General features: G+C 36.5%; 1 protein-coding gene across 2 annotated transcripts in view; it reads right to left on the bottom strand.

Annotated features, from left to right (window-relative positions):
• Positions 1 to 13,340: 13,340 nt before the first annotated feature.
• The window catches only part of LOC306660043 (cytochrome P450 2C19-like), a 42,639-nt gene continuing 38,120 nt past the window's right edge, over positions 13,341 to 17,859 (bottom strand). For both annotated transcript variants that reach the window (XM_079138114.1, XM_079138113.1), the window contains 2 exons: positions 16,095 to 16,236; positions 13,341 to 14,261 (listed from right to left, as the gene is read on the bottom strand). In XM_079138114.1, the coding sequence (XP_078994240.1) occupies positions 14,080 to 14,261; positions 16,095 to 16,236 (324 nt within the window). In that variant the 3' untranslated portion in view covers positions 13,341 to 14,079. The remainder of the gene's footprint in view (positions 14,262 to 16,094; positions 16,237 to 17,859) is intronic.

Below are 17,859 nucleotides of genomic sequence, written 5' to 3'. Positions count from 1 at the left end.
CCACAAGCCAAGGAGTTCAATCAACCACCACCAAAAAAGTACATGAAAGGAATAGATTGTCCATAGGAGTGAGTACAACCCTTCCCACATCTAAATTTTGGCTCAGTGAAATTAGTTGCAGACTTCTGGACTTGAATGGTGTGAGAATGTTGGTTTTTTGTTTTTTGTTTTTTTCTATTTTAAAGCTATAAAAAAAAAGTAAAGGCAAAAACTGACAAAGAATATGAACAGATGATTATTTCTAGCTTAATCTTTAAGAAAAATGGTAAGACTTGTCAGGGTTTTAAATATTTAGGAACATTATTTTCATTGTATTTCAATGGATATATAAAATACAAAAATCAGCTCAGATTCAAGATGGTGGGTTAGAGGAATGCTGCATTTCCTGTTGTTCTCAGGGTTCAAGCATTGGGAGGACTCCTTCTGAGGGCATTTTATTCATCTTTTCCATCACTGTGTTCAAAAGAACTGACAAGAATAATTTTATAGAAGGAAAATTTCTTTGGGGGCTTGCAGTTTCTGAGGTCTCACTCCATAAATAGAAAACTCCATTCAAAAGGGTCTAATGTGAGTCAGAATACCATGGTGGAAGAGTATGGTGGAGGAAAGAAGTTCAGGAAAGGAGACTATGAAGCTGAAAGAGAGAGAGAGAAAGAGAGAGAGAGAGTCTTCACCATGAACAAAACATACACCCCAAGCCACACACTCAATGACCAGCCTCCTCCATTCATACCCTACCTGCCTACAGTTACCACCAGTTCATCCTTCTCAGTGGATTCATGCACTGAATAGAATAAGGCTTTCACTGCCAAACCTTTACACCTCTAAATCCTCTTGCATTGCCTCACACATGAATTGGGAAGACACCTAATATCTAAATCATAACAGAGGAATTTTACTAATACTCAATATTGGTCAGAGAGTCTTAGAGACTTAGAAACCAGGTAGAATAGAACTCAGAACAAGAAAGAGTACTTTGGACCTGAGTTACATTGTACTGCAGCAGCAGGCGTCACCACAATGGGGAGGGATAACAGAGAGAGAAGAACACTTCACAGAATTGGCATGGAAAAACCTGGAGACTAGAAAAACTCACTAAACTTTGCTGTTCAAGAAGCTACACACACACAAAAAAAAAAAATGGTGTTTGACCATGGAAAGCTGAGTCTGGGAGCCATCATGAGGAGGTCACACTGTAGTCTTCAGATGCAGGATACAAGAGGATCATGGCAAATATTGTCATACTGCTCCCATATGTGCCTATGTGTGGGCTAGTGTGTACTTAGCACAGCATGAGTGAAACAAACTCAAGATTTTTCACCCAGAGGGATTTAAGTCAGAAAAACAAAGGAGAATTCAACTCATTTTTCCTTTGAATCTGGCAGCTCACATGACCAGCTGAAGAGTGATTGGAAACTGAACAGGAGAGTATGCACACACTCAGGCACTAAGCTGGATCCTGTGTGTTTGTGGGTAGCACAGTGTGTTGATTGGCTCCTGTATTGTACAAGGAGAATTCTAGGGAAGCCCCTGACATCCAGACTCCAAGGAGAAATCAGCATTTTTCCAGGTCCTAAGGATGTGTTGGTCTAATCTCTCTAGAGCAATTATCACCCAACAAAACCACTGAGGTCTTATTAGACTTAGGTCCCTGAGGCTGTATTAAACATAAGCCACAAAGCCTGGAATTTCCCTCATAAAACTGCAGCAGCTCCATGTTGGGAGTGCCTCATTATTGTCTGTCCAGACATAAGGTCAATCTACAGTACTTCAGATTCATCCTACCTTGTACTAGTGAGAAGGGAAGCTGATAGTACCTCAAAAGCTTCAAATTTATGTCACTCCAACTGGCAGATTAGTGAGCAACACAAAAAGAGGAAGGGGTTAGCTATTTCCAGTCCTCTCACTTTCTCTCCCTCTCTCTCTAGTTGGTCTGGAAGCCTAGGGCCCACCTCTCCTCTTAGGACCAAACTTTAATATCCTCTCAGATTGTCCCTTTGACCTCTTCCTTGGACCCCCTGTGTCTGCAGCCAGCATCTCCTTTGTCTTATTTTTCTCTCTTGTATGCAAGAACACCCCCTCCAAAAAAATATTGCATGAGAGATCAATGATTAATTTTAGATTTCTGTTTGACTGGATTAAGTGATACCCACTAGCATACTTTCTGGGTATGTCTGTGAGGCTGTTTTCAAAAGAGCAATACTCTGCCAATGCTCATGCCCTCAGACTGGGACTGAGTCACACCACTGGTTTACTTTGTTCTCCAGACTGCAGATCACCTGGCATTGGACTTCTCAGTCTCCACAGCCATGTGAGCAAATTTCTGAATAAATTCTCTGTCATTTATTTATTATGTATCTACATCTATCATTTTGGTTCTCTCTCTCTCTCTCTCTCTCTCTCTCTCTCTCTCTCTCTCTCGCTCTCTCTCTCGACCACTTACAAATACAGGAAATCATTTTCCTGAAATTTTATTATCAATTAGTTCAGTTTGCTGAGCTTAGGTTTCAAGATTTTAAATATTTTCTCTTGGACTCCTCAAGGCAGCAGCGGGCAGTAGTGTATGCCCATAATCACAGTTGCTTTGGGGGCTGAGGCAGGAGGATCACAAGTTCAAAGCCAGTTTTGGCAAATTACTGAGGCCCTAAGCAACTCATCAAAACCCTGTCTCTAAATAAAATATATAAAAGGACTGGGGATATGGCTCACTGATTAAGTACCCCTTAGTTCAATCCTCAGTAACCCCCCCCCAAAAATCATCAAGACGTATCTCTAGTAAATTACAGTGTACTACACTGATTTTGAGAAATTGCATTCCTTCCTGAAACTCAATCAATGGTAGGAAGTCTCTCTTTTTCTTATTTGACATCTGAAAATATCTTCTGTCTCCATTACATATTAACAATTATTATCTGTACATTACTTACTTGACAACAAAGCTATAAAACTAAAAGATACTGAGTTCAACAACAGTTAAAATCAACTGATTAGAAATCTTACAATGAAAATTACTAAAATACAGAATAAGGGTAAAATCTTAAATGCCATGTGAGAAAAAAAGGAAATTATGTATGGGGGAAACCAATTTGGATCTCAACTGATTTCTCAACCCAGACCCTCAAAGTTGGGCAGTAATAGAAAAACATTTCAAGCTCTGAAAGAAAATGGATGCAAACCAAAAATTTTATATTGAGCAAAATTAAGTTTCAGATCTGAAGATGAAACAAAGACCTTCCACTATAAACAAAAGTTGAAAGAATTCACAATGAGAAACCCTGAACTACAGAACATTCTCAACAATATATTCCATGAGGATGAAGCAGGGGAAAAAAAATGAAAACCAGCAAAGGGAGGAACTACACTAAAGGAATAGTCAAAAAAGAAAGTAAATCAAATTAAAAACCAGAAATAAACCAAAAAGACCTAGAGTACAAGTCATATCTCAGTAATAACCTTGAATATTAATAGCCTAAACTCATCAATCAAAAGGCATAGATGTCAAGATTGAATTCAAAAACAAGACCCAACAATATTCTGTCTACAAGAGACTCATGTAGGCAAACACATCCACACACTGAAGGTAAAAGAGTGTGGGAAAAACATATCACTCATACAGATTGTGTAAATAAGCAGGGGGTTTCCATTCTCATGTTATATAAAGTGGACTTCAAGCCAAAGTTAATCAGAAGGGGCAAAGAAAGTCACTTCATTCTACTGAAGGGAACTATACAGCAGTAAGAAAAAAATGATTGTAATTATTTACACCCCAAACAATGAAGCATGTATGTACATCAAGCAAACACTTCTCAATCTCAAAAATCAAATAGACTTTGACACACCTCTATCACTACTGATGGATCTTCTAAACAAAAACTAAAAAAACTATAGAACTAAATAATACAATCAATAATTTAGAAGTAACAGATGTATAGAGAATATTTCATCCATCAACAAGTGAAAACACAATTTTCATGGCAGCACATGGATTCTTCTCTAAAATAAACCATATTACATGCCACAAAGCAACTCTTAGTAAATACAGGAAAATGAAAGTAATATCCAGCATTCTGTCAGACACAAATGGACTGAAATGACAAATCAGTGATAAAATAAAAAATAGAAGCTCCTCCAACACATGGAGAGTAATAATAAACTGTTGAATGATGAATGGATAGTAGAAAAAATCAAGGATGATATAAAAGATATTTAGAGGTAAATGAAATTACCGATACAAAATACCAAAATCTCTGGGACAATATGAAGGCATTACTAAGAACTCATGTACTGAAAGAATACAAAGTCAACAAATAAGTGACCTAACATTACATCTGAAACCAGAGAAAAAGAAGAACAAATCAACACCAAAAGCAGTAGAACACAGGAAATAATTAAAATCAGAGCTGCAATCAATTAAACTGAAACAAAAGAAACAATCAAAAACTTGACACAACAAAAAGACGGTTCTTTGAAAAAATCAGTAAAATTGATAAACCTATAGGCACACTAGTGATTGGGGAAAAGAGAGAAAACCCAAGTTGCTAAAGCACATGATGAAAAGGAAAATAGCACAACCGACACAACTGAAATACAGAAAATAATTTAAAATTATTTGAAAATTTATACTCCAATACAATAGAAAATCTCAAGGATATCGATAAATTTCTCAAAACATATGACCCACATAAACTGAATCAGAAGGTCATATATGATTTAAACACAACAATTTCAAGTAATGAAATAGAAATCACCATCAAAATCCTACCAATTAAGAAAAGCCCAAGACCAGAGAGATTCTCAGCTGAGTTCTACAAGACTTTCAAAGAAGAATTAACATCAACACTCCTCAAATTATTCCATGAAATTGAAACAGAGAGAATCCTTTCAAACTCATTCAATAAGGTTAGAATCACCCCGATACTAAAAGCAGAAAAGGACACGTGAAAGAAAGAAAACTTCAGATCAATATCTCTGATGAACACAGATACAAAATACTCAAATAAAATTCTGGGGAACTGCATACGAAAAAGAGTGCAACACAATCAAGTGGGGTTCATCCCAGGGATGCAAGGTTGGTTCAATATCCAGAAATCAATAAATGTAATTGATCATATCAACAGACTTAAAATCAAGAATCATATGATCATCCCAGTAGATGCAGAAAAAGGATTTAACAAAACACAGCACCCCTTCATGTTCAAAACACTAGAAAAAGTAGGGAGAGTAGGAACATAACTCAACATCATAAAAGCCATATATGCTAAACTGAAGACCAACATGATTCTAAACAGAGATAAAATGAAAGCATTGGAGATCTAAGAGGGTGGACTAGAGGGTGACTGCATCTCCCATCGCTCCAGAACTCAGGATTGAAGAAGGGGAGGTACCAACATAGAGACTCGGACCAAAAATAGAGCCGCAAGGTGAGTCTCTCCCATCAGGCGAAGCTCAGCCTGGGTGGCAGCCCCAGACAGGGGCAGCTTCTGAGAGCTGGCCAGGGCAGCAAGAGTCTTCCCCAAGCAGCCCTGCTCCCTCTGGTGGTAGGCTCGATCCACAGCCAGCTTCTTGGAGCAGGCCCACCCAGTGAGAGCTTTTCCACACAGAGCCGACCCCAAGCCCTGAACCCAGTGGTGGGACCGGGCCAGCAGGCAGCATCTGGGACCAAAGCAGGACAGGGAGAGGCTCTCCCCAAGCAGCCTGGCTCCCTCAGGCGGGAACAGGCCCTGTCTATAGCCAGCTTCTAGGAGTAGGACTGCCCAGTGAGAGGATTTCCACACAGAATGAGCACCCAGGCCGGACCCAGTAGCGGGCTAGGGGCAGTTTTCATTGGAAGCACTGCATTATCAAGCTCCTACAAAACTTCAGGCTACTGAAGGCTGGGAGGTGATATACTGGAAATCTACAGGGACACTATAAGCCAATAGAGGAAATCCACAATATCTCAGAGTCCCACTGATATCTGACCAATATGAGAAAACAAGGGAAGAAAATGTCCCAAACAAACCTCGATACTATATCAGTAAAACCCAATGACAGCATAGCAGAAGAAATGTCAGAAAGGGAGTTCAGAATGTACATAATTAAAACAATCAGGGAAGCAACCAAGGAGATGGAAGAGCAAATGCAGGCATTAAATGATCGCACCAATCAACAGTTAAAAGAGAAAGTACAGCAAGCAAAACATCATTTCAATAAAGAGTTAGATATACTAAAAGAAAAAAAAAATCAGAAATCCTTGAAATGAAGGAAACAATAAACCAAGTTAAAAACTCCATAGAAAGCATAACCAATAGGATACAACACCTGGAAGACAAAACCTCAGACACTGAATACAAAATATTTAATCTTGAAAAAAAATATTTAATCTTGAAAACACAATTGACCAAACAGAGAAGATGGTAAGAAATCATGAACAGAATCTACAAGAATAATGGGATATCATGAAAAGGCCAAATTTAAGAATTACTGGGATTGACGAAGGATTAGAGAAACAAAGCAAAGGAATGAACAATCGATTTAATGAAAAAATATCAGAAAATTTCCTAGATCTGAAGAATGAAATGGAAAACCAGGTACAAGAGGCTCATAGGACTCCAAATATACAAAATTACAAAGGACCCACATCAAGGCACATTATAATGAAAATAACTAACATGAAAAATAAAGACACAATTTTAAAGGCTGCGAGAGAAAGGAATCAAACTACTTTCAGGGGGAAACCAATAAGAATATCAGCAGATTTTTCAATCCAGACCCTAAAAGCTAGAAGGGCCTGGAACAACATTTACCAAGCCATGAAAGAAAACGGATGCCAACCAAGAATCTTATACCCAGCAAAACTTACTTTCACATTTGATGATGAAATCAAATCCTTCCATGATAAACAAAAGCTAAAACAATTTACAAAAAGAAAGCCCGCATTACAGAACATTCTCAGCAAAATACTCCATGAGGAAGAGATGAAAAACAATGATGCAAATCAGCAACGGGAGGAACTAGCCTAAAGGAATAGCCAAATAAAGGAGAAACCAAATCATTTCAAAAAACAAAAATGAGTCAAATGACTGGGAATACAAATCATATCACAATAATAACCCTGAATGTTAATGAACTGAACTCATCAATCAAAACACATAGACTGGCAGATTGGATTAAAAAGAAAAATCCAACAATATGCTGCCTGCAAGAGACTCATCTCATAGAAGGAGATACCCACAGACTAATGGTGAAAGGATGGGAAAAAACATACCATGCACATGGGCACAGCAAAAAAGCTGGAGTATCCACCCTCATTTCAGATAATGTGGACTTCAAGCCAAAACTACTCAGAAGGGATAAAGAAGGACATTCCATACTGCTTAAGGGAAGCATAAATCAGCAAGACATAACAATCATAAATATCTATGCCCCAAACAGTGGCTCATCCATGTATGTCAAACAAATCCTTCTCAATTCCAGAAATCAAATAGACAACAACACAATAAAATTAGGTGATTTTAAGACACCTCTCTCACCACTGGATAGATCTTCCAAACAAAAATTGAATAAAGAAATAGACCATATTTAATGCCAAAAAGCTACTGTGAGCAAATACAAGAAGATAAAGATACTACCTTGTATTCTATCAGATCATAATGGATTGAAATTAGAAATAAATGAAAGAGTAAAAAACAGAAACTACTCCAACACCTGGAGATTAAACAATATGCTATTATATGACGAATGGATAACAGAAGATATTAGGAGGAAATTTAAAAAATTCTTAGAATTAATTGAGAACAAAGACACATCACATCAAAATCTCTAGGACACTATGAAAGCAGTACTTAGAGGAAGATTTATTTCATGGAGCACATTCAACAAAAGAAGTAAAAACCAACAAATAAACGACCTAACACTACAGCTCAAAGCCATAGAAAAAGAAGAGCAGAGCAACACCAAATGTAGTGGAACACAGTAGATAATTAAAATCAGAACTGAAATCAATGAAATAGAAACAATTGAAAAAATTAACAAAATAAAGAGTTTGTTCCTTGAAAAAATAAACAAAATTGATAAAACCTTAGCCTTACTAACAAAAAGAGGGAGAAAACTCAAATTACTAAAATTCGGAATGAACAAGGAAATATCACAACAGACATGAGTAAAATACAAAACATAATTAGAAGCTATTTTGAAAATCTATACTCCAACAAAACAGAAAACCTCGAAGACATCAACAAGTTTCTAGAGTCATATGAATTGCCTAAACTGAACGAGGAGGACATACACAACTTAAATAAATCAATTTCAAGCAATGAAATAGAAGAGGTCATCAAAAGCCTACCAACAAAGAAAAGTCTGGGACCAGATGGGTTCTCAGCCGAGTTCTATAAAACCTTTAAAGAAGAGCTCATTCCAATACTCCTCAAATTATCCATGAAATAGAAGAGGAGGGAACCCTCCCAAACTCATTCTATGAACCAATATCACCCTGATACCTAAACCAGACAGAGACACATCAAGGAAGGAAATTTTCGAAACAACTTTAATGAACATTGATGCAAAAATTCTCAACAAAATTTTAGCAAATCACATACAAAAATATATTAAAAAGATAGTGCACCACAATCAAGTGGGTTTTATCCCAGGGATACAAGTTTGGTTCAAAATATGGAAATCAATAAATGTCATTCACAATATCAACAGACTTAAATTTAAGAATCACATGATTATTTTTATAGATGCAGAAAAACCATTCGATAAAATACAGCATCCCTTCATGCTCAAAACACTAGAAAAAATTGGAGTAGTGGGAACATTCCTTAACATTGTGAAGGCCATCTATGCTAAGCCCATGGCCAATATCATTCTAAATGGTGAAAAACTGAAAGCATTCCTCCTAAAAACTGGAAAAAGGCAGGGATGCCCTCTTTCACCACTTCTATTGAACATTGTCCTTGAAATTGTAGCCAGATCAATTAGACAAACCAAAGAAATGAAAGGGATATGAATAGGAAAAGAAGAACTCAAACTATCCCTGTTCACTGATGACATGATTATATATTTAGACGAAACTGGAAATACCACCAGAAAACTTTTAGAACTCATAAGTCGATTTAGTAAAGTAGCAGTTTACAAGATCAATGCTCATAAATCCAATGCATTTTTATACATAAGTGATGAATGTTCAGAAAGAGAAGTTAGAAAAACTATCCCATTCACAATAGCCTTGAAAAAAATAAAATACTTGGGAATCAATCTAACAAAAGAGGTGAATGGCCTCTACAATGAGAACTACAGAACACTAAAGAAAGAAATTAAAGAAAACCTTAGAAGAAGGAAAGATCTCCCATGTTATTGGAAAGGCAGAATTAATATTGTCAAAATGGCCATACTACCAAAAGTGCTATACAGAGTCAATGCAATTCCAATTAAAATCTCAATGACGTACCTTACAGAAATAGAGCAAGCAATCATGAAATTCATCTGGAAGAATAAGAAACCCAGAATAGCTAAAGCAATCCTTAGCAGAAAGAGCGAAGCAGGGGGTATCGCAATACCAGTTCTTCAACTCTACTACAAAGCAATTGTAACAAAAGCGGTATGGTATTGATACCAAAATAGACAGGTACATCAATGGTACAGTATAGAGGACATGGACACAAACCAAAATAAATAAAATTTTCTCATTTTAGACAAAGGGGCTAAAAATATGCAATGGAGAAAAGATAGCCTCCTCAACAAATGGTGCTGGGAAAACTGGAAAGCCATATGCAACAGAATGAAATTAAAACCCTATCTCTCACCCTGCACAAAACTCAACTCAAAATGGATCAAGGACCTTGGAATCAGACCAGAGACCCTGCATCTTATAGAAGAAAAAGTAGGTCAAAATCTTCAATATGTAGGGTTAGGACCAGACTTCCTTAACAGGACTCCCATAGCACAAGAAATAAAAGCAAGAATCAATAACTGGGATAGATACAAACTAAATAGCTTTCTATCAGCAAGGGAAACTATCAGTAATGTGAAGAGAGAGCCTACAGAGTGGGAGAAAATCTTTGCCACTCATCCTTCAGATAGAGCACTAATCTCCAGAATCTATAAAGAACTCAAAAAACTCTACACCAAGAATGCAAATAACCCAATCGACAAATGGGCCAAGGAAATGAATAGACACTCCACAGAAGAAGATCTACAAGCAATCAACAAACATATGGAAAAATATTCAACATCTCTAGTAATAAGAGAAATGCAAAAATGCAAATCAAAACCACCCTAAGATTCCATCTCACCCCAATTAGAATGGCGATTATCAAGAATACAAGCAACAATAGGTGTTGGCGAGGATGTGGGGAGAACGGTACACTCATACATTGCTGGTGGGGCTGCAAATTAGTGCAGCCACTCTGGAAAGCAGTGTGGAGATTCCTTAGAAAACTTGGAATGAACCACCATTTGACCAGCTATCCCACTCCTTGGCCTATACCCAAAGGACTTAAAATCTGCATACTACATAGATACAGCCACATCAATGTTCATAGCTGCTCAATTCACAATAGCCAGACTGTGCAACCAACCTAGATGCCCTTCAATTGATGAATGGACAAAGAAACTGTGATATATATATATATATATATATATATACACACACACACACACACACACACACACAATGGAATATTACTCAGCCATAAAGGATAATAAAATTATGGCATTTGCAGGCAAATGGATGAAATTGGAGAATATCATGCTAAGTGAGATAAGCCAATCTCAAAAAACCAAAGCACGAATGATCTCTCTGATAAGCTGATGATGACACATAATGGGGGGTGGGAGGGGTTAGTCTTAAGGTTAGGGTTAGGTTTAGCATTAGGGTTAGGGTGGGTGGCAAGAATTGAGGAAGGAAGGACTGTAGAGAGGGAATAGAGGGTTGGGAGGGGTGGGGAAAAGGGAAAAAATAACAGAATGAATCCAACAACTTTACCCTATGTAAATTTATGATTACACAAATGGTATGCCTTTACTCCATGTACAGAGAAACATGTATCCCATTTGTTTACAATACAAAAAAAGAAAGCATTTCCTTTAGAATTTGAAACAAGATATGGATGCCCTCTTTATGCACTTTTATTCAGCATTGTCCTTGAAACTCTAGCCAGAACAATTAGAAGAAAGAAATTAAAGGTATATCAATAGGTAAAGAACACAAACTATTGCTATTTGCCAATGATATGATTCTATATTTGAAAGATCAAAAAAATTCCACCAAAAAATTTTTAGAACTAATAAATGAATTAACTAATAAATGAATCAGCAAAGTAGCAGAATATAAAATCAATACCCCTAAGTCAAACACATTCCTACACATCAGTAATGAATCCACTGAAAGAGAAATAAAGAACACTACCCCATTCAAAATCACCTAAAAAAAAAAAAAAAACTTGGCAATCAATCTAACAAAAGTGGTGAAATTCCTCTACAATCAAAACTACAGAACACTAAAGAAAGAAATTGAAGAAGACCTCAGAACATGGAATGACCTCCCATGTTCTTGGATAGGCAAGATCAGCATTGCCAAATGGTCATACTACCAAAATCATTATACAAATTTCATGCAATTCCTATTAAAATCCCAATAACATTTTTCATAAAACTAGAGAAGCAATCATGAAATTCATCTTCAAAAAATTTAGAGACCCAGAATGATCAAAGCAATCTTTTCCAAGAAAAGTCAAAAAGGAGGCATCACATTACCAGACCTCAAACTATACTACAGACCTATAATAATAAAAATAGCATGGAACTGGCACCAAAATAGACATGTAGACTGATAGTACAGAACAGAAGACACAGACAGAGACAAAACCACATGAATACAGGTATCTCATAATAGACAAAGATGCCAAAAATATTCTCTGGAAAAATGATAGCTTATTCAACAAATAGTGCTGGGAAAAATCAAAAGGCACTTGTAACAAAATGAAATTAAACCTTTATCTCTCACCCTTCACAAAATTCAACTTACGGTGTATCAAAGCCTTAGGCACTAGAACAGAGACTGAGTGCCTACTAGAAGAAAAAGTAGGCCCAAATCTTCACCATTTCAGCCTAGGATCTGATTTCCTTAACAAGACCCCTAAAGCACAAAAAGTTAAATCAAGAATCAATAAATGGGATGGAATCAAACTAAAATGCTTATATTCAGCAAAAGAAACAATTAATTATGTGATGAGAGAGCCTACAGATTGGGAGAAAATCTTTACCACGTGCACCTCAGATAAAGCATTAATGTCTAGGATATAAAAAGAACTCAAAAAAACCTGACACCAAAAAAAACAAATAACCCAATCATAAGTGGGCTAGGGAAGTGAACAGACACTTCACAGAAGAGGATATACAGTTGATCAACAATTGATCAAAATATAAGAAAAAATGTTCAACATCTCTAGCAATTAGAGAACTGAAAATCAAAACAACTGTAAGATTTCATCTCACTTCAATCAGAATGGCAATTATAAAATGTCCAAGCACCAATATAAGTTGGCGAGCATGTGGGGGAAAAGGCACACACACACTCATTTATTACTGGTGGGAATGCAAATTGGTACAACCATTATGGAAAGCAGTATGGAGATTCCTAAGAAAACTTGGAATGATACCACAATTTGACCTAGTTATCCCACCCCTTAGTTTAACCTCAAAGGATGTATAAGATACTGCAGTGTCACAGCCACATCAATGTTTGTAGCAATTCAATTCACAATAGCTTAACTATGGAATGAAACTAGATGCCCTTCCATAGATGAATGGGTAAAGAAAATGTGATATATATATATTATATATATATATTATATATATGCATACATATATAAATATGATGGAATATTACTCAGCTTTTAAAAGGAAATTCTGGCATTTGCTGGTAATGAATGGAATTAGAGTATATCATGCTAAGTGAAAAAGCCTAACCCAAATAAACAAAAACTGAATGTTTTCTCTGATATGCAGATGCTAATTCACAAGAAGGGGAGGGGACATAGAAGAATAGAGTTACTTTATATTAGGTAGAGGGGAGTGAAGGAAGGGGAAGGGGTATGGGAGAAAGAATGGTAATAGAGTAAAACAGATGTAGTACCTCATGTACATATATGACTCCATGACTCATGTTATCCTTCAATATGTATAAACCGAAAAATGAGAGATTACACTCCATTTATATATGATCTATGAAAATGTATAAATGCATTCTACTGATATATACAACTAAATAGACGAAATAAAATAACAAAATATTTTTAAAACTCTGATTAATACATTTTCTTTTAACAATAAATAGTGTAAGAAAGGGATACAATTAGTTTTTATTTGAACTGTTTATTTTCAAATTATTTCCATATCTTTTTTAGTTGACAAGTAGTGATCACATGTATTTATGGCGCACATTGTGATATGTGTATACATGGTAAGATGATTGGATCAGGATAATTAACATGGTCATTATCTCAAATACTTGTCCTTTACATGTGGGCAGAATATGTAATATCTCCCCATTTAGGAATTTTGAAGTACACAATGCATTATTGTCAATAACACAAACCATGTTCTACACTAGATCATCAGACACACACCTCCTCCTGTCTACCTAAAACTTTGTACCTTTAACTCATTTCTCTTCTTTCCCCATCCACTCACACTGTAACCCCTTCTCAAGTTCTGGTAACTATTACTTAACAATACTCTATGAATCTGACTTTTTCTATTACACATAAAATGAAACCATGTGTCTTTGCTTGCTATACCTGACTTATTTCACTTTACGTAATTCCCCCAGGTTTTCCTTGGTTTAACAGTGATGTCAGAGTAAAAAGTCACAAGAGTGTTAAAATACACAGTGGCTACAGTGTGTGAATAGGAAGCGTGCAGTTGGGAAAACTCAGGAAACTCTCCAACGTGGTTTGGACATCCACTGGAATTCAAGGAAATAGGGTGTTGAGAAGCAGGTCAGAGAAGACATGCCTATAGGGAAGAAGATGGGGCTGGTCCCAAAGAGGAGACTCCAGATGACAGCACAGCAGAAGCCAGATAAACTGCTGTTCTTCAGACAGGAATGAAGCAGATCTTGTATGTGGGTGGCACAGAGAAAAATCCATTGACAATTGGGGTGGCATCAAGATCCTTTGTGTCAATGACAGATTTCAGGTGAAAGTTCTGTAAAATCGTGGTCAGGAATAAGAAGAGTTCCATGCGGGCCAGACCTTCTCCTGCACAAATCCGTTTTCCTAAAATAACCAAGAGAGAGGGTAAATATTCCTCCCACAGTGTGTTTCTGAATGGCACAAGAAGATTATTGCAGAGTCACTATTTGATGAATGATGGAGTGATCGACAAAGATAGGTGATTGAGAGATAGGGCTGCGGTTGTAGCTCAATGATAGAATGCTTGCCCAGCATGTGAGAGGCACTGAGTTTGATCCTCAGCACCACATAAAAATAAATAAGTATTGTGTCCATCCACAACTAAAGATTTCTTTTAAAAAGGAGTAAAATATTAAGGATGGCTGATGAGACAGAAGGATGGGAATATCTATTGTCCACCTAAGACTTGTCAGCACTCTTCATTCCATCAGCTCTGTGCTAAGAACTTCATTAACTATGTCCACATTAAAACTATTCTTTTGATAGTTTGTGTTTCCATCAATCTTTTCCCAGAAACACAGGGTGATTATTTGCATTCCCTATTCCCAGTCAGAATTTCCATGATCTTTCCTCCCATTCTTCAGATCTGTTAGGCTCATCAGTCTTAAATACACAATGCAGTTTCAAGCCTTATCTCAGGCTGTTCCTTTTGACTAGGATGCACTTCATACTTCTCTGAGATCCTAGATCAAATGTCATTTTTCTGGGACACTCTTTGGGATTCTTCCAGGCTGTAGATTCTCATTCTCTTTGGCTTTAATCAGCAATGAAGCACAGATAATTTGAATCATTATTCTCTACTTTTCTACTGTGCTAAAACATGAGTTCCATTAAGGCAGACCTCAGTTCTTGTCATCCTATTATCTACAGTGCCAGAACTAAAAGTAAGCCTGAAGAACCGAAGAATAAATTTAGGAAATGATATGCCAGAAACTAGCACACACTTTATGTATCCCAAGGAGAAAGTAGATGTGGGGAGATCAAGGTACACTGGTATTCTTAAAGTATAATCTGCCCTATTCACAGGGTTGCCTAATCACAAGGCTCTGGTGACCTTGATCAAAAGCAAATATCCTACTCCTATGGTTCATTGTCTCTGTTAAAATGCCCTGCCTCTCTTCAGTCCTTTTTTCTCTGCCTCTTACTAAGGCATCTCTAATTTCCTTTCTTCTATTTGAATGCCACTCAATTCATTTTATGGTTCACTGTGTGAAATTAGAGAACAGGTAGGAGACATTTTCTCCCTCTGCCATCATGAACAGCCAATCCTTTCTTCTCTCTCCTGAAGGACTAGTTATATTAGATCACAACAATCTATTTATTCATCTGCTTGGTTAACTTCTGCATGGAGCCTTTTGCTGGCCCATTCACTGCTGTGGATACATACCATACCCAGAGCTCAGCAGAGGGATGAAAAGCACCACATGAAGATACTCAACAAGATTTTGGAGTTAGATAATTTTCACAGGGCAGATGAAGACAGTGAAGATGAAGTTCATCTTCTAAGAAGAGTTCTGGGAGTACAGTGTTGTATATAAGGTAGGACTCAATCTACTCTCTCTGTAGCTTTCTTATATTGGGAAAACTAGGTCAATTTCCCCAAAATCACCAGTAATCAGATACAGTAATGATGTTGAAGCCTGAACTTGGAAAGTGCATGGGCACTGGAAGTGTTGTTCCTGATCATGTGTAAGCAACATTTCTACCAGTTCCAAAATAAGTTTTGTGCAAATTTAACTGATCCCATGAAGGTGTCTTGTTGCTAAAGTACCAGTGAAATAAAATTTCTTTTATGATTATTATTATTATTTGATTTATTCTACATAAATGGGGTACAACTTTTTATTTCTCTGGTTGTACATGAAGCAGTCACACTGTTTAATCATATATGTACATAGGGTAGTGATGTACTATTACCTGTTGAGAAGGGCATGAAGTAGTCACTCTTCTTGAATTTGCCACTCTTATCCAGGAAATGGCCAGGGTCAAATTTCTCTGGGTTAGGGAATTCTTTGCTGTCATGCAGCACAGATGTCAGGGATGTTATTATGGTTGTGCCCTGCAATGAGCAGAAACAATAAACCAAGTTGTAAAGAAGTCATAAGCTGGAGGAAATGTTGGAATTTACCTAGTCCAAATGTTAGTGATCTAAAGAGAAGAAACCCTTGTCCACAGAACAGCAGTGATATTTCCAGTTAGACAACCAAGTAATAAAATGCATCAGTTTAAGGTCAATGGCTGTGACCTTGACAAAGTTCCCCCAAAAGCATTTGAAGTAGCCGGTCCTTGAGAACTTGAGCACAAAACCTTCAGTTCGCCTTATCATCAAACTTGGATGCTGTTGTCTTCCCTCTTCAATATTCTTTTTTATCACTGCAGTTTTCACACATCTTATATAGGATTCTACTTTCAAATAGGTCTCTAATTTTTCTTGAAATATCCAGGATATTATTTATAATAACTTCCTGGGATGATAAAAAAAAAGTACAACAAAAACTAACTGAATATTTAACATTGTCACAAAATTTGAATCTTCATAAAAATGAAGGGAGTTCATTCTTTTCAGATGAATCCTAGGTCACACCCCCAAGGAAAAAGGGATGATAAATTTAATAAAACATATAAACTTCAACAATATGGTGAAGATCATAAATTAATGCCAGAACTTTTAAAGTATTCAAATTTGTTTTAAATTAGTGTGTGAAAATGTTTGTTTTTTCACATTTTATCGGTACATTAAAATTATACATAATTCTGGGATTTTTTTGTTTTACATTCATACTTGTACATAATATAACACTATAATTTGGTCAGTATCATGCCCTACTACTTCCCCTTTTCCTCCCCTTCAAACTCCCCCTGATCCCTTTTGTCTTGTACACTGAACTTTCTTCAATTTTAATGAGACCACTACAGATATATTTGTGTTTCCTTTTTTCTAAGTTCTACATGGAGCAGTAAACATATGTCCCTTGACTTTCTGAGTTTGACTTGTTTTGCTTAACATTATGCTCTCAACTTCCATCTCTTTTCCTGAAGTTGAGGATTCCTGATGATTTCATTTTTTTATGGTTGAATAAAACTACATTGTGTATATATACCACATTTTATTTATTTTCATTCATCTGTTGATGGATAGCCAAGCTGGTTCCATACATGGGCTATTATGAATTATGCTGCTATGAACATGAATATGAATGTATCACTTTGTTATGCTGACTTGAAGTCTTTAGAATAAATACAGAGAAGTGGTATATTGGATCACGTGGTGGTTCCTGAACATAAAAATATTTCTTGAAGATACTAAGGCAGATATATTTTTAAAAAGTGTATTAGAGTAACTGGACACTTTTCATAAAGAAACAAATGTGCTGTGCATGGTGGCATGTGTTGTAGCCCTAGCTGCTAAAGTGCTAAGGCATTATGATTGCTGGAACTAGGAGTTTGGAGCCAGCCCGCGAAACACAGAGAAATCTTGTTTCAAGAAAATGAAAAGAAAACAAAGGAACAACTTGCATGATCCTTATTTTATACCACAAATAATAAACTTGAAATGAAGCATCAATTTAATTGTAGGACTAGAACTATTAGAACCTTCTGAAAAAATATAAGGGCAAATTGTGCCATCTTATACTGGCAAATATTTTTTACATAGGAAACAAATCACAAATTATAAAAGAAA

Source organism: Sciurus vulgaris (assembly GCF_902686455.1).
Source record: "Sciurus vulgaris genome assembly, chromosome: 4".
Classification (NCBI taxonomy): domain Eukaryota; kingdom Metazoa; phylum Chordata; class Mammalia; order Rodentia; family Sciuridae; genus Sciurus; species Sciurus vulgaris.
The sequence above is the reverse complement of the archived record's forward strand: the minus strand, read 5'-3'. Positions and strand labels throughout refer to the sequence as shown.